Source organism: Zonotrichia albicollis, chromosome 17, assembly GCF_047830755.1.
Source record: "Zonotrichia albicollis isolate bZonAlb1 chromosome 17, bZonAlb1.hap1, whole genome shotgun sequence".
Taxonomy (NCBI): Eukaryota; Metazoa; Chordata; class Aves; order Passeriformes; family Passerellidae; genus Zonotrichia; species Zonotrichia albicollis.
Genome location: NC_133835.1, coordinates 1652207 through 1669544, shown reverse-complemented (window position 1 = coordinate 1669544; position 17338 = coordinate 1652207). Strand labels below are relative to the sequence as shown.

The 17338-nt window shown below is 57.4% G+C and overlaps 1 protein-coding gene across 15 annotated transcripts in view; it reads left to right on the top strand.

The window, feature by feature from the left end:
* The window catches only part of EPB41L1 (erythrocyte membrane protein band 4.1 like 1), a 62133-nt gene extending 45227 nt beyond the window's left edge, over positions 1-16906 (top strand). For 5 of the 15 annotated variants that reach the window (XM_074553639.1, XM_074553635.1, XM_074553634.1 and 2 more), the window contains 11 exons: positions 474-572; positions 5442-8006; positions 8517-8624; positions 9743-10141; positions 11470-11562; positions 11947-12033; positions 12221-12283; positions 13210-13305; positions 14558-14638; positions 15500-15616; positions 16702-16906. In XM_074553639.1, coding sequence (XP_074409740.1) covers positions 474-572; positions 5442-8006; positions 8517-8624; positions 9743-10141; positions 11470-11562; positions 11947-12033; positions 12221-12283; positions 13210-13305; positions 14558-14638; positions 15500-15616; positions 16702-16710 — 3717 coding nt within the window. In that variant the 3' untranslated portion in view covers positions 16711-16906. The remainder of the gene's footprint in view (positions 1-473; positions 573-5441; positions 8007-8516; positions 8625-9742; positions 10142-11469; positions 11563-11946; positions 12034-12220; positions 12284-13209; positions 13306-14557; positions 14639-15499; positions 15617-16701) is intronic. The other 10 variants (XM_074553646.1, XM_074553645.1, XM_074553638.1 and 7 more) reach the window with 9 other exon arrangements.
* The last annotated feature ends 432 nt before the right edge of the window (positions 16907-17338 follow it).

The window sequence follows — 17338 nt, the reverse complement described above, 5'->3', positions numbered from 1 at the left end:
CAGGGGACGTGGCTCCGGGAGGGTGGGTGCCACCTGGGGCTGCTCTGCCCTGGCTGCCCCTGCCATGGAGAGGGCACAGGCTCTGTGGGGAGTTTGGGATGTGCCTGTGTTCCCAGTGGGCCCCAGCACTGCCTGGAGATGGGGGCTGCAGGGGGGGCTGTGGCCCCTCACAGTGCTCAGAGGAAGGGGGGCTTTCCCCCACATTGCTTTTACCATGGAATTTATCAGGTGCAGAGATATGAATGGAGCATCTAGAGCTGGCACAGCTGTGACCTCTGTCCATCTATCTATCCATCCTTCCATCCATTCATCCATCCATTCGCTCACCCACCTGCTCACCCTTTGTTCCTTCATTCCTTCTCAAATTCTCCCTTTCTCTCTCTCTCTCTCTCTCTCTCTCTTTGTCTCTGTCTCTCTGTCTCTGTCTCCCTCTCTCTCTCCCCGTGGGTGCTGGGGTTTCCGTGCTGGCACAGACGATGGAAGAGGACACCTTAGAGGATTTTGCATCTGAGCATGGAGCTTCCCTAAGCATGGAGTCTTTCACACAGAAAAGCCTTGTCTCCTCTCCTGAGGTTGTCACCATCCCCTTTCTCTCCCACCTCTCACTCCCACCCTGGGGGTCCCCAGCCTGCCGAGGGGTCTTGTGCCCTCTGAGCAAAGCTACCCATGGCTGGGTGCCCTTTCTGGTGATAGGCAGGACCCCTCCTTGTTGGTGGGACCTCTCCCCTGGCTGTTCCTCCAGGGCTCTGTGTTCCTGGAGAGAGTTCCCAGTGCTGGAGCTCAGTACTGAGGGTCCCAAAGCAGGGGTGACCCGATGGCCTGGACACTTGGGTGGCTGCTCCAGCAGCCTCAGGCTGTCCTGGCTGCAGCTGGGGTTCCCTAGGCCCAGGCACCCTGACAAAGGGCACCCTTGGAGCCATGCCTGTGCACATCATGTTCCATCAGTGTGAGGGCTGTGAGCTCCCAGCACCCCCTGTATGTGGGTTTAGGGGACAGCCAGGAGTGGTGCCTTCACTGAGCAAAAGCAGGCTGGGGTTTGAGCCTTGGTTCTGGCATGGTTGGCCCCAGGGATGTGCAATGCTGGGACACTTGTCCTGCCTGAGCACCCCAGGGGAGGCAGAGGGGTGGGGGACAGGCTGGGCACACTCTTGCTCCATGTGGGTGTCCCTTAGACCATGCAGAGTCACAAGCATGGGCAGGAGCCTGAACCTGGGCTGGCTGAAGCAATCCCCAGGAGGCAGGATGGGGGTCAGGGAGGGCTGGGGCACAGCCTGGGCTTCAGCAAGGATATGGCACCTTCAGCTGAGCAGCAGCATCTCCTGGTCCATGCTGGCACCCTCCCCATTCCAGGATTTGGGAGCTGGAGGATAGAAACAGCAGGTGTGAGGTGCACACACATCTCCTGAGTCAGTCTTGCCCTCGGTGTGCCCAGCCTGAGCTGGGGTGCAGGTGCTGAAGTGCCTCACCAGGGGTTTCTCTCCAGGCATCTGTGACTGAGACTCAGCCCTGACATGTCGCCATGTGTCCCCACAGGCCAGAGCCTGGGGTCTCCCTGAGAGAGTCATGGCCCCGAGGGGGTGATGGCACAAGGACAGCACATCTGCAGAGGCTGGAGCTCTCATCACTGCCAGGAGGTCCCTTGGTGCCCATGGGGTTGGGTGGTCTGTCACTTCCAGCCCTCTGGCCCCACTCCTGCTGGAGGGCAGGAACGCTGGACTGGGCAGTGCCAGGAGCCTCTCCTGCCCCCTGTTTTGTCCAACATCTGATTCCCTCATTTTCCTTGCCTGAGGCTGTGCTTTCCTCTCAGGTGAGCTGGGTGTCCCTCAGAGCAGAGAAGGGCAGCAGGGGCACTGAAGGATGCCCAGGGGAGAAGCCCCCCATGTGCCTCTCCAAGGCTATGGCCCCCCTTGGCAGGAGCAGAGGCTGTCTCTGCTCCCTGCTCTCCTCTTTCCTTTCTGCCTCTTGTGCTGAAGGCCACTGTGGGAATGCCCTTCCCAGTTGCTCCTGTCCCTAGAGCAGGTGCATGGGGAGGGGGGGAGGGCAGGAATGTGAAAGTCACTTATCCCTTGGGAGGTCAGGGCTGGTCTCTGGACAGAGCCTTCCCAGCATCAGCCCTTGAGAGGCAGCTTTGCTGTGGCTCCATCCCCCAGCCCACTGACAGCTCCTCACAAGCTCCTGCTTCCCTGGGGGATGTGCCCCAGGATCCAGGGATTTGCTCCAGGCATCCCCCAGAGCCCTCAGGCTCTGGACGCAAAAGGGCTGCCCTGAGCTGTGGGCTGTGGCCAGAGCCCTCCAGAGCAGAGTGTATACCACACCAAGGAGGAGCTGGATGCCCCTTGGGCTGGGCTGTGCTCATCTCAAGAGCCTGAGGAGAGGGAAGAAGCTGGTTTGGGAATAAATCTGAAACTTTGGGGGTTTCCTGACTGGTGAAGAGGTCCTGTCGGATGAAGATATACCAGGGGTCAGATTTTTTGATCTACATTTATCTTGGGCCTTAATTCAGAAGAGGAGCCTGAAGAAAATCACCCCCTTTGCTCAGGGAAGATCTCCTCTGAAGGACTCTGGTTTGCAGCCAGAGAAGAGGGATGAGAGGGCTTTGGTAAGGAGATTTGTACAGGTGCCCACAAGCTGCCCATCCTTGTCCTGGCTGAGAATGGTTTCAGCAGTGGGACAGCAGGGCAGGAGCAGGAGAGAAACTGCTGCACCCTCAGGAATGTGAGCGCTGTCCTGGCTGAGCGTGGGTGCTGGACAGGAGGGAGCACAGAGGGACGAGGGCCAGGGAGAGCACAGGGACTGAGGGGCAGAGAGCAGCACAGAGGGACTGAGGGGCAGAGAAAGCACAGGGAATGAGGGGCAGAGAGCAGCACAGGGACTGAGGGGCAGAGAGAGCACAGGGGCTGAGGGCCAGAGAGAGCACAGGGGCTGAGGGGCAGGGAGAGCAGCACAGGGACTGAGGGCCAGGGAGAGCACAGGGACTGAGGACCAGGGAGAGCACAGGGACTGAGGGCCAGGGAGAGCAGCCCAGGGACTGAGGGGCAGAGAGAGCACAGGGACTGAGGACCAGGGAGAGCACAGGGACTGAGGGGCAGAGAGAGCACAGGGACTGAGGACCAGGGAGAGCACAGGGACTGAGGGCCAGAGAGCAGCACAGGGACTGAGGGGCAGAGAAAGCCCTTCTCTGCTCTGAGGGACACCCAGCTGGGCTGGGCAGCAGCACAGGGACTGGGGGTCACACAGCAGCACAGGGACTGAGGGCTGGGCAGCAGCACAGGGACTGAGGGGCAGAGAGAGCACAGGGACTGAGGGCCAGGGAGAGCACAGGGACTGAGGGTCACACAGCAGCACAGGGACTGAGGGCCAGAGAGAGCACAAGGACTGAGGGCCAGGCAGCAGCAGGGCTGCCCAGGGGGCTCCCAGGCAGGGGGGATGGTGCTGCCACGGGTCACACCCACCTGGGAACAGCCCCGGGGCAGGGGCTCTGTTCCCAGTGCCATCAACTGGGAAGGAACAAAAGCTGCCCTGGAGGCAGGAGTGGAGGAATGGAGCTGGAGAGCAGCTGGCGAGGGGAAGGGGCTGTGGGAGAGGCTCCTGCTGGAGGGGGCTGGGGCTCAGGTTTCCTGCAGCCCCTGCTGCTCACTGGGGCTGCCTGGCCAGGGCAGAGTCCCTGCCAAGGATCCCTCTGGCACCAGAGGAGGAGGGTACCCTTGATCCCATCCCTATGGATGCCCTGGCACTGTGAGGAGCTGGTACTTTCCTGCCCTCAGGGTGGGGTGCTCTCTTGTGGGGCCCATGGGCTGTACCACAGCACAGCCCCAGGTGCTTCCCTGCAGGCTCCTGGGGGTTTTTGGGGGCAGAGGGAATCTTGGCAGAGCCTGAGGCAGGGGCAGGTTGGGGGCTGCAGTGAGGGCAGGGGCAGGGCCTGCAGCACTGTGCCGAGGGAGCTCTGCTTCCTTTGACACTTGGCAGAGAAAGGAGCAGCTGGGAATGGCATTCTTCTGCTGGGGGCTTTCACTGACTTCTCATTTCCTTGTGGGAGCTCTTCCACTAGTAACTGGTTTTCCTCCTTTCTTTCTCTTCTCTAATATTACCTTCCCTTCCCTCTCTCTGGCTCTGCTCCCCTCTGCCCCCTGTTTCCCTTTCTCCAGTATCAGTCACTAGGTTTGCATTTTGGTGCAACTGCTCCAAACATTCCCCCAGTGCCCTGCATGGGATGAGGCTCAGTTTCCAGCTGTTCCTGGCTGGAGGGGGCACGGCCAGGCTGCCCCTCCCTGGGCCTGGAGTGCATCCTGGTGCCCTCGAGCGCCATCCCTGCCCCTGCTGCAGGCTGTGCCATGGGCAGTGCCAGCCACACGGGGAGCCCCAGCTCTGCCCTCCTCATGTGCTGCCAGGGGTGGCTGAGCTGCCCCATGGTGCAGATGTTCTCCTGAAACTCTCATCCCATGAGTTATTTCCTACCTGCTGTTCCGAAAGTGGCTGGATTCTAGCAGTGCTTTGTTCTTGGCCCTCATGAGGCCTTCAGCTGACGTGCAGGATGAGCACATGGATGTACAAGGTGTCCCTGGCAGCAGTGACCTGGTGTCCCCTGCCAGCAGCACGGTGACATTCCTGCTGTGGCTGTGCTGCAGGATGCTCCGTGGCCTTTGCTTGGTCCGGCTGCTGAACCTGTGATCTTTTACACTTCCCAGGGAGCCTTTCTCAGGTGACACTTGCTGAACACTTGTTTTCAGCATGGCTGTGTTCTGAGGAGATGTCCCTGGTGAGCTGGAAAGGAGGGATGGCCTTTTGGGGAATCTGAGCTGCAGCAGCTGGTAGGAAAGAGACAGGGCCTTGCTAATGGCTTGCAGTGGTTTCTTTCCCTGCTCATGCTCTTGGCACTCTGACAAATTTTTAGGGCACATGAGTGACACTGAGGGTGAAGCTACCCAGAACCCAGGGCCTTGCTTCCAATGAAATCTCACCCCTGGGAGTAGCCAGAGCCAGCTGCAAACAAGGGGGCAGCCAGCTGTGTTCCCCTGCTTCCAGAGAGACCCTGGTGGTGTTCCTGTGTCTGCTGGGAGCTCCACTCCCACTCTGTGCCACCAGCAGGGCCCCAGGTATTGCAGGTGTGTCAGGGGGCCACCACCCAGAGCAGAGCACTGTCCCCTGAGAGGACACTGGCTCGGTCCCCAGTGTGGCAGCAGCTCCTTATTTCAGCCCCTCTCCCCATCAATGAGCGGCTGGGCTCTGTGCAGAGCCTCAACTCTGGCCTTGATAAGAACAATAGTAATAGTAATAATAATAATAATAATGATAATGATAATAATAATGACAGTGATGATGATGATGATGATGATGATGTAGGCAGCCCCGTGCCAGGCTGAGCAGCTGTGCCAGTCGTGCCAGCAGCACTCGGGGCCGGGTGTCTGATGCGTTTAACTCTTCTTGCTCCAATTGCAATGCAGGGCTCGGAGCACTGGGTATTTATAGAGAGAGAAGCCCCTAGGCTGGAAGCTGTAGCTCTGAGGAAAACTCTGAGAGCCAAGACGGAAGAAGCACGTGCAGGGACCTCGGAGGGGAGCACGAGTGGCAGCCTGACCAAAGTGGTGGTGACGGTAGGGAAAGCCAAGGACGGGGCAGGCCAGGAAGAGCCGGCAGCTGCAGCCTTGGAGACGAGGAAGAGAGCCAAAATGATTGCTAGTCCCGAGGATTTTGAGTCTGTGTGGGAGGATGAGCTCTATGAGAAGGAAAGCAGGGGTGAGTCCAGCCCAGGGGAGGCACATCCACCCACCAAGAGTGCAGAGGGGGAGCACCAAGAGCCGGGCAGAGGCGCAGCCACCAGGGAGCCAGGGCTGCCCAAGCCCTGTCAGCAGCCTGAAGAGAGGCAAAGGACCAAGATTTTGGAGCCAGAGCCTCCCCAGGGAGAAGGTGAGGTGCTCTCCAAGGACCGTGCTTCTGCAGTCTTCAGGAAGCAGGAGGCCAGAGTGGCAGCCACGACCCCAGAGGTCCTGAAAATTAAAGTGAAGGCTGGTGACGACAGCTCAGAGACTTCTGCAACCCAGAGGATCATCTACTTAGGAGATCCAGAGGGGGAGGAGAAGGACAGTAAAGCACACCTGGTCTTGGACACTGGTGGGTGTCTTGGCTTGGAGGAGAGACCAGAAGCCCCAGTAAACACATCCAGGGAGGGATCCGAGCATGTCACACCTGTGGCAGAAGGGTTCCAAGCCCTCTCCTCAGCAAGTCACCAGCACAGGACAGTGTCTGAAAAACCCACTGGAGCACCAGAGCCACCTGGGATGAGCTGTGATGGGACCAGCCTGGAGGGACATCCCCTCTCAGGGTGGGAAGAGCTGTCCCTGCAGCCAGAGAAAGCACCTGGTGCTGGGGTGCCTGCAGGAGCACCCATGGGAGGTGAAGCCCTGCTGTGTTCCCAGGAGGTGGGACCAGAGGAGATGGAGCTGCAGAGCTCGGTGGGAGGCTTGAAGCCATGTGGCCTGGCAGGGGATGGCCCCAGGGCTGAGGAGCACAGAGGGAGCCCAGAACAGTCCCCAGACATCTGCCCAGCACTGGAGGGGCTCTTGGGAAGGGTTGGAGCAGACAGTGACAGGGAGGAAAGTACCAGAGTGGTTCTTCAGATGGAAGAGATAGAGCCCAAGTCACCACCATCATCAGCTGGGTCTTGGCAGGGCCACACTCACACCACGGGGCTGGAGGGGGACAAACCCAGTGCTCCTGTCCCTCCGCCCCTTCCCCAGAAACCCAGGCCAGTCCCTGTGGAGCCATCTCCAGGTACGGAGCCTCCGGGCACAGACCTGTCCCTGGGCACCAGCCCTGCCAGAGAGGTGGCCATGCCCAAGCGTGGGAGCCCCTCTAAGGAGGTGGGATTGCCCATGGGCACTAATCCTGAAGCTGAAGAGCAGTCCCAAGATGTGGGATTTGCCTCATGGAAACCCCATGAGGTGAAAAGTCCTGTTAGAGGAGAACCACCCCAAAACACAGACCCTGCAGCAGAGTCAGTCCAGGTTAGAGACCTGGCCACCAGCGAGGTGGCCCAGGACATGGACACAGCACAGAACAATGTGCCTGCCACTGAAGAGCCAGTGCAGGAAGAGAAGCCCATGATCAAAGAGCTCTTCCAGGGCTCAGGGTCAGGGAAGCCAACCAGAGATGAAGGCTCTGGGATGGAAGAACTGTCCCATGACAAAAGCCTTGTCATGGCTAAGGTGCCCCCCAAGGGAGAAGAAGCAGAACAGCAGACTGAGACAATCTTGAGGGACTTGCCCCTCCCCAATGCAGATCCCAAAGCACAAGAGCCACAGCGGGACTCAGAATTCAGTGTTGGACAAGATCTGCAGTGTGGGAGCTGGACAGTCCCAGAAAGCACCAGGGACAGTGACCTGGCTCTGGGGCAGCCACCACAGGATGACTCTCCTCCCAGAGCAGCTGCTGATGTCCCTCCCTCCCAGTCCCCTGCAGCAGGATTGTGCCAAGGAAGCGAGTCATCCCAGCTTTCTGCTGTGGTGAATGAAGGCAGGACAGGGCAATCAGGTGGTGAGACACATCCAGCAGGGCCTGGGCTGTCGGTGTGCATGGCTGGGCTGGCAGGAGCTGTGGCCCAGGAGCACGGAGATGCTGCCCTGGCCCCAGGAAGCCAGGAGGACAGCAAGAGCTACAGGGAAACTTCCGTGGCCTCCAAGATCAAGATGTTTGAGAAAGGTGAAGCGGAGCGAAGGGCGGGCCAGGAGGGACAGGAGCACGTGCCTGATGCTGAGATATTGGTGACAGCCACGGGGAAGGCAAATGTGGCACAGGATCTGCCTTGGAGCACCGGCCTCGCCTCACCCTCTGCAGTGGGACCTGTGTCCAGCGTGGGCTCCTTGGTCCTCGGGCAAGGGGCTGGTTCAGGAGGCACCTCCCAGCCTCAGTCCCTGAAGGAAGGAGTCTCTGCCGAGCCCGAGCACGAAGAAGACAGTGCCGAGCTGGCCTCGCCCGACTCCGGCTGTGAGCTCACCCTGGCCGAGGCCGTGGTAACCGCACCGAGCCGTCCGGACGGGCCATTCGTGCGCATGTTCTGTGGCTCTGCCCGTGTCCAGTGGCTCCTCACACTCCATTGACTGGCAGCAGGCGCTTTGCATCCCTGTCCTCTCTGTCTGTGTGTGTGGTCAGGCTTCACTGGCTGCATGCGCAGCCGCTGCCCAGTCGGTTCATCAGCTTTTGTTTTGCGCCCCCCAACATTTTGGCTCCCTGGAGAATGCTGAACCCAGGAGGGGCACCCGAGCTCCGTGGCCGGGAGCAGGACAGGGCGCCGGGGGGTGGCTGGAGCAGCTGGGACTGTCACGGACACGCGGCCCACGCTTCCAGCTTCACCCCTGCATTTCCTACGTTGGTTGATTACCCCTTCTTGCTTAGCTGCCACCCTGCCCTGCCTTCAGCAAGCTGGTGGCCGGTTGATGGAGCAGCTTCCCTCGCTCTTGTGAGCGCCTGAGCAGCTCCTGCAGAGTTCATTTCCTTCCGACTAACCCTTTTCTCTAATCCAGAGCAAATCTCAGCAACCAAGTGGGGAAGAAAAGGATTTATGTGACCCATCAGTAAAATCCAGCCTGAAAGAAGAGAATGTAAAGGCTGCTGTTCCAGTGGTCTCGCAGGTCTCAGTGCTGTTTTGCTAAGTGCTTCTCCCGGCAGTGTGAGCGCTCGCCCCGCGGCCAGGGCTGTGCTGCCCCTCCGCTCCCCTTGCAGGGCTCTCTGTATGTATTGGTCAGACACACCCCCACACGTGTCTGCAGCGTGTTCCCCGGTGCTGCTGGACACCCTGTGTTTCGCCCATACCTCTCAACCTCCCACAGTGCCGAGGGAGGGGTGTGCCGGCAGGCCCGGCCCGCGGGGGATGGCCCTGGCTGTAACGCCTGGAGCAGAGGCCAGGAGGTGGGGTTTCCTCTGGCATCGGTGAGCTTAGAGCTGTTCCTAAGGGACAACTGGGTGTAGATTCCCATGGCTTCATGGCAAAGTGTGGCAATGGGACACGTCCCCTCCGATGGCAGAGTTGAGAGGTATGTCCGTGTCTGGAGAAGAGTGGATGGAGGGAGGTCATCCCTTGGCTCTGGCCGTGCTGTCAATTACACTGACCAGGTCACCCTGAGACCCACCTGAGGCCTCTGGAGGGGCAGGGGGTGTCAGTGGGGCAGACTCACCCTGGGGCAGCTGTTGGGCTGGACCTCCCCCCAGGGTGATGCTTCACAGGATGCTCAGTGGAATTGGCTCATTCCTCCTCAGTGGAATTGGCACCTTCCTTTGCTTCTCCCTCACCGTGCCTGGCTGATGGGCCCTTTCCTTTCAAACTCTTCTCTCTTTCTTTCCCTTGTTTGTTTTTTTTTGAGTCACTGACATCTGATAGCCCTTCGTCTGAGCTCTTTTGAATGTCTCCTGTCAGACCCATTGTTTTGCATCCATCTGCTTCCACCGGTGCACTGAAGTGCCTCCAAGCTGGCCGAGCTTGTTTTTTGTCTGACCGAGCCTTTTTGAGATGATTCATTGCCAACAAACTTTTGGCACAATCCAATGGAGTCGCCTTCTCTCCTGCAGCAAAGCCACTGCTGTCAGAAAGGTTTCGGTCTCCATGCTTGAGTTGTGTTTGACTCTACTCTGTGATGTTTGCTGCAGCCTTCCTCCTCCTCCTCCTCTTCCTCGTGCTGCTGCCGTGTCCCGCCGGCGCTGCCCCGCGGTGCTCATGGCCCCGTCTCTCTCTCCACAATTGTGTCTCCCTCAGAGAGCGGGGGCGAGGGAGGGCCCCGAGGAGAGGGTGAAGCCGCCCCGGCACAGGGCCCCCGAGAGCGACACCGGTGACGAGGAGCCCGACCAGGAGAAGGACTCGGTGTTCCTGAAGGACAACCACCTGGCCATCGAGCGCAAGTGCTCCAGCATCACCGTCAGCTCAACCTCCAGCCTGGAGGCGGAGGTGGACTTCACCGTCATCGGGGACTTCCACGGCACGGCCTTCGAGGACATCTCCCGCAGCCTGCCCGAGCTGGACAAGGACAAGAGCGAAACAGAAGATGAAGGCCTGGTTTCCTTGCAGCACACTGACAAAGTAGTTCCCGGACTGGAAGAGGATGTGAAAGGCCGGGATAAGGTCTCCCAGCCCAGCCCAGATGTCTCCCAGCCAGAGGTACACAGGGACACCATTCACTGAGACCAGCCCGGTGCCATCATGCCTCTGTGTCCCTTGTGCCCACGTTGTGCTCCCGGCTGGTTTTGGGGAGCATGCTGGCTGCCACCCCCCGTTCCTGCCCGGTGCACGCTGTGTCTGTGTTGCATGGCTCTGTCACGTGCTTGATGCATCTGCTAACCAGGAGAAGTCACTGTCACCTGTGTCCCTGCGTGTGGCTGACCCAGCACAGCCCACAGCAGCATGTGCGCCGCAGGGAGGGCACGTGGCACTAACCATGGGAGCTGTCCTCGTGTCCTGCATGAATTCAGTGACCAGTCCGTGTAGTGCAGAGCCATGTGCTGCCCACTAACCTCTCTGGTCATGCTGGGGCTGGGGGGGATTGGCCTCATGGAACCGCCCTGGAGCTCAAGGAGGGTCACTCTGTGCTGGGAGGGGTCATAGCAGGGCTAACAAAATTGCATGTGCATGTGTGTGGGGCCGAGTGCACTCATGGGGATGGAACAGCATCTCTGTGGCCTTGTCTCTGTGCTGGGCAGGGCCATCTCTGGCCCACCCACCTAGGGCAGCCTCCAGCCCTGCAGGTAAGTCCCCAGTGCTGGCCAGAGCTGCTGAGGTTAGTCCAAACCTAAAGCCAGGAAGAAGCTGCAGAATTAGAGGGAGCTGTCTCTGAACCAGCCTGGAAACCCTGGTGTGTGGCTGTGACCATGGGTGATCCACTCCAGGGCTGTTGGCTCAGGAATACTGAGCACTGGTGGAGCATCTCCCATGCAGGAGCCCTTGGCAGCTCCAGTTTCCTGCAGCAGGGCAGTGCTGCCAGCCTGTGTCCATTCCCCCCAGGCTCTGACACCCAGGTGTACCCAGAGCCACCAGGAACTGGTACAGATCACAAAATGACTGCAGCATAGGCATGAAACTGGTTTGGTGGCTCTCACTTGGCTTTTGAAGAGTAGCTTGTCTTTATCCATGGTGTCTATAAATCTATCCAAAAAATCCCAGGGACAGAGCAGCAGGGCTGATTTGGGATGTGTGGGTCACAGGGCACTGTGGATGGTGTCTGTCTGCCCAGGGCAGCAGCCCAGCCCTGCAGTTTGCCCAGGCAGGACTCAATGTGACACTCACAGAACACTGTGTGTGTGGCACCTGCGAAGGAGCAGGGCAGGGATGCTTTGCCAGGGGCTGCTGCACAAGGAGCACAGAATTCGAGTGGCTGGGCTGGAAGGGACCTTAGAGGTCATCTCTTTCCAGCACCGTGCCATGGACAGAGCACTCAGGGCTGTTGGCATCGTGCCCCAGGCTCTGCTGACTCTCTGCTGTTCCTCCTGCAGCCCTCAGCCCCCAAGGCAGACGCTGTGACTGTGAAGAAGCCCGAAGCAGAAGGCTCCGCTCCCCATCGGGTCAGCGCCACAGACACGGCCCAGGTGACACGGTGGCTCCCCAGAGAGCCTGAGCCCTGAGGCTCCCCAAAGCCTCAGCCCACCAAAGCCTGTCCCTGGCAGCAGCTCTGGGAGGGCAGTGGCTTTGTGGGGTGGTTGGGGGCCTATGCTCACCCTTGGCATGGTGCAGTCCTCAAAAAACACAAGCTAAAGGGATATTGTCTGGGTGTCCCTGGCCCCACCTGCCATGCTGCTGGGCAGTGCTGGCACACAGGAACATCTCTAGTGGGTGACAGCCACCAGCTGGCTGTAGCTTCACTGCCCTCCCTGGCTTCCTCTGGCAGCAGGATATGGCCACATTGTCCCTGCAAGTGTCACCCACTCCCTGGTGGCACCTCCAGGCTCACCTGGTTTCCTTTGTCCTGGCAGGTGGACGGAGGCACCCCGGGCAGCAGGGACAGCACCACCACCAGCACTGGCCAGGCTGGCACCACAGAGACAGCGCTGGTGACCTCAGTAAGCGGGGCTGGCCCTCGAGGGAGGGGCAGCCACTGTCCCCTGCGGTCCCTCTGCTCCTGTGGGAGTGACCGGGGCCACCTGTGCTGGGGGGACCCTGCCCCGCTGGGGGTGTCTTTGGAGGGTGGCACCTGCCATGTTTGCCCCATGCCAACATGAGCCAACGTGCCATCTGCTCTTCTTACAGGATCACGGCATCAAGGCTGGCAAAGGGGCCGCTCCCACCACAGACCTTCGCTCCCTGTCACCGGTGAGGGGGGACCTGGCCAAGCTGGGAAAGGCAACCCTGTGGGGCTGGAAGTGGGTGGGATTGGTCCCACTGGGCCCCCTGCTGTGTTCCCAGCACTGGCACCCAGCTGATCTGTTGGTATTGGGAAGGGAAGAAGGATGATCAGAAGGTTGGGGAGCAAGAAGTCAGGAGGCCCCAAGCTGTGGGGTTCTTCCTATGCCAGATCCATACCTTGAGCATCTGCCTGAGGAGGATAATTCCCAAAAATACCCCAGTCCCTGCTGCATTGGGCTGAGATGCATTTAGCTCTGGGTGTCCTGTGGGGTCACCCAAGGCCACCCACAAAGTCTCCTGACTCCCAGTGGAGGTGGTGGCCACCAACCATCCTGCCCAACACAGCCCTGCCTCTGGAAAGGGATTTCTTACTCCACCCCTTCATTTTGATGGAGTGCAGCCTGGCCAAACACCAGGTGCTGCCCCAGGCTCGTCCTTTGTGCTGCAGGGAGAGCAGCCCTGGGGCTGGGGTACCAGTGCATCCTGCCCAGCCTTCCTTCCCAGCCTTCCCAGCTTTTGGCATGCAAAGTGGGATGGACAGAGACAGAGGCAGCCTGAGGACTCTGTGCTAGAGTGGCCCTGAGGGTGGGTAGGGAAGAGCCAAAAGCAGTCATGAGACCCTCTGCCCTCTGCAGCTGCTGGGGGCCTGGATACCTGTGGAAACCTCTCCCTGGTCCCCCCAAGCTCTTGGTGCAGTTGGAAGCACAGCTCATTGCCTTTTTCCCTTGCTGTGCTCTCCCCTCCCTGCTGGGCTGAGGGGCTACATCCCAGAGGGAGGTCCTGGCTGGCTGGGGCTGGGCTGGGCTCCCCAGGAGCAGAAGGCTCTGGGATGTCCCCTGAGCACGCTCCAGGATGTCCCCTGACCATGGTGTCCCACTGCTCGTGTCCCGCAGATCTCGGGCGGCTCCGCTGGCAAGGAAGTGCTCACCAGCATATTCAGTGCCACTGCAGAAACGCTCTCCACCTCCACCACCACCCACGTCACCAAGGTGAGAGCAGCTCCAGGGCTTCCTGAAGGCCACTGGAATTAGGGGATGGGTGGATTTATGTTGTGCCAGGTACAGCAGAAAGGGCCCCTCTCCTTCCAGCAAGCCAAGAGCTGAGTGCTGTCCCATGGAATGGCAATCCCACAGAGTGCTGTGTGCCCTGGGTGCTGCCTGTGCCATCCAGCCAGGTGGGACCACAGCAGGCAGGCACAGCCAGGGGTGAGCATTCAGCCAGGGGCAGGCCAGGGGTGGGAGTGAAGGAGACAAGGCTGCAGCAGAGGGTCTCACCCATGGCTCTTGCATCCCCAGATAAAATACACGCTTTTCTTCCAGGGAACAAGGCACAGGATGGGAGGAAATGGCCTCAAGTTGTACCAGGGGAGGTTTAGATTGGATATTTGAGAAAATTTCTTTACAGAAAGAGTGGCCAGGCACTGGCACAGGCTGCCCAGGGCAGTGGTGTGTGACAGTGTTCACAGGCGTCTTAGGATGAGGGAGAGACGAGGATCTGATTCCATGTTTCAGAAGGCTTGATTTATTATTTTATTATATATATTACATTAAAACTATACTAAAATAATAGAAGAAAGAATTTCATCGGAAGGCTAGCTAAGAATAGAAAAAGAAGGAATGAATAACAAAGGTTTGTGGCTCGGACAGAGAGTCTGAGCCAGTGGAATGTGATTGGCCATTAATTAGAAACAATCACATGAGACCAATCACAGATGCACCTATTGCATTCCACAGCAGCAGATAACCATTGCTTACATTTTGTTCCTGAGGCCTCTCAGCTTCTCAGGAGGAAAAAATCCTAAAGAAAGGATTTTTCATAAAAGATGTCAGTGACAGTGGTGGAGTCCCATCCCTGGAGGAGTTTCAGATGTGTAGCTGTGCCACGTGGGGACATGGTCAGTGGTGGCCTTGGCAGTGCTGGGGGAACAGTTGGGCTTGGTGATCTCAGAGAGCTTTGCCAGCCTCACAGTGATTCTGTGGTTCTATAAGGACAGCAGCAGCTCTGTGGGGGAGCTGAGCTGCAGGAGGGTGCTTGGCACCTGCCCCAGCCCCTCTCCTTCCCCTGGGGCTGCTCTGTGTCTCCCTCCTCCCTGAGCCAGGGGCAGTGGGAGCTCTGCTGGATTACAGGGCACTTCTGAGGGGATGCTGGTGCTGTTCCTGCTCCTGTGGCAGAGTTCCCTCCCCTGCCTGGAGCTGGCTGCTGGGGCAGGGCTGAGAGCTCTCCTCTCCTCTCCTCACGCAGACTGTGAAAGGAGGGTTCTCCGAGACCCGGATAGAGAAGCGCATCATCATCACGGGAGATGAAGATGTGGACCAGGACCAGGTAGGAGCAGGATGCTCTGCCTTTGCCCACTTCTGGCTGTCCCTGGATGCAGCACTGCATGTTTCTGCTTCCGCCTGAACCTGTTTACTGCTTTTGGCCAAAACCTGACCGCCGAGGCCCCAGACCTGTCCAGCAGGGCGGGTTCCCATGGGTGCAGTGACTCTCAGGCCATCTCCCACCACGAAGTAGTGGCAAAGGCCACATCCCAGTGCAGAACAGAGTGATGGCATCCACTTTTTTACAGTCATAAACACATTTCTGTGTGTTCTTTCTCTGTTGAAATACTCCAAAGTGACCCAGGTCACTTCTCTCTTCCAGCACAACCTCACTACAGATTGAGCCTCCAGGTGACGGTGCCTCAGTGTCAGAGGACAAAAGTGACACACTTTTGGGATGAAATCACAAAGACTGACACAAGTCTTTAGGTCCACAAGGTCACTTCCCTGTGGTCTCACAGGGATTCATTACTTAAGAAAAAGAAATAAAGAGATAAAGTAATTAAAAGGCTCTGAAATAATTTTTAGAATTATAATAATGAATTTGATAATTGCTGTAGATTCTTCTAGTGTTTTCCTCTGCCCAGGTTTCAGTAGCACATCTGTACAGAAAAGCAGCAGAGAAAGGCAGCTCGTGGGGGCTCCGAGTCATGGATGAATTCCCAATCATGCTGGATTCCCATGCTGGGCTTCAGCCTCTTCTGCCCATCTGCTGTGGGTTCAGCTGTGAACCCCTGCATTCCTGTCCTCCTGGAATCCCACTCTGCTCCCTGGAATGCTGCTCAGCTGCTTTCTGGCTGCAGTCAGGGTGCCTGATTGCAGGAGAGGGAGGATAAATGCTCTCTCTCACCCTTCTGCTTTCCAGGCACTGGCTTTAGCAATCAAAGAGGCAAAACTCCAGCACCCTGACATGCTGGTAACCAAAGCTGTGGTGTACAGAGAAACAGAGCCCTCTCCAGAGGAAAGGGACAAGAAATCTCAGGTAGGTGGAGAAGCTGCCAGGTGTGATTTACACCTGCTGGTAATGGTGGTGTCACAGGTCACGGTCTCTGGTCCCCACAGAGGGTGGCATGGTGGCTCTGGGCTCAGCCACCTGGTTGTGGTCAGGAAGCTGTGGATGTCACCCTGCTGTCCTGCTCAGCACAGGGCTCAGAGGCATTTGATGTAAAAAGGAAAGGACCTGCTCATCCCCCTGAGGTGGGAAGGGAATGAGGGATCTCAGGTTTTTGGGTAGGCTAAGGCACTTGGCTACAGGTTATGCAAAGCCAAAGTATCAGAACAATGTTGGCAGAAATTATGTTTGCTTTACAAAAACCGTACAGGCTTTCAGTCCCACTCAGATGCCCAGGTTTAGTTTTTATACACACACAGGTGTAGGAAGTAGCACACAAGGTTTGCACCTCCCTGCAGACACCCCAAAGCTGTCACAGTCCCAGACACTTCTCTAGGGCTTGGGGAGTCCTGCCCCACCCTGAACCCCCTCTTTGACCCCATTGCCCCTGCCAGCCTGGAGATGCAGCTCCCCTGGGCTGGCACAGCCACCAGAGCCCTGTGTGGGAGCACTGGGGACTGAGGTGCAGAGGAGAGGGAACAGTTCTGGGGGCTCTGGCAGAGCCAGGCTCCAGGTGCCTTTGGAGAGGCTCCTCAGAACTGGGGTTTTCCATTTCATTATCATATGAAGGTTCTTTATCATATGAAGGTTCTGATTGGCAGCTTTTAAGCCTGGAAAAGTGACCAGCAGTGCAGCTGGGGAGGCCATGAGAGGCTGGTGGAGCTGCCTCACCCTGTCCCACAGTACAAAGGAATCCAGACATTCCTGCATCCCATAGGATCCACCCAGTTTTAGCTGAATGGCTTAAAGTGAGGGAGTGACAGCTGCCCTCATGTCCTTCCTGCACCAGCACCAACCCAGTGCCTGAATTCCTGCTAATTACCAAAGCTCCTGCTAATTAAATGCAAACCGTGGCCCCAAGTGTTTGCAAAGTTTCTATCCAGTGCCCTCATGCAGGGAGGAGCCTCCATGGACTGGCACTCCATGACTTGGTCCTTTCCATCTGCCTTGCACAGGAATCTTGACCAACATGTTCCTGGAAGCCAACATCTGTATTCCAACCTGGAGAACAGGGGAGAAGGAGCCTTCATGCTGGATTTATCAGCAAGACATAGACATCCTGGCTGCAATGTTCATGGCAAGAGACAAAAATTTTTAAAAAAGGAATAGCAAATATATTATATATATATATACATACATACATATATATATATATATATATATAAACAGGAAACAAAATGCATCCTTGCACTGCTGCTATATGCTGGAAACGAATAGCAAACAACACCACCAACAAACAAAGCCAACCCTCTGCAGATAAATTGAAGAATTTCCTGGATTGGTGATCAAATCAGATTTAAAAAGTCATAATAATAACAATAATCTTGGTAACAATACAATAAGCCACCATCTTGCATGTTACATGAAAGGACACACAATCATGAGTTCATTTGTTGCACACTGAATGAAAAGGAAAACTGCTTTGCAACAAAGCAAGTAAGCAAACTGAAGTAAAAAACCACAAGCAGAAGCAAAACCATTCCCCACCTCTGGAAAGAAGAGAGAAAAACATTCAAGTTATGACCTTAGAGTTATTTTCCAATTCACAAGTGTCGTTTCGCCCTTCTCCTCATTCCATGCTGGTTTTTTGCA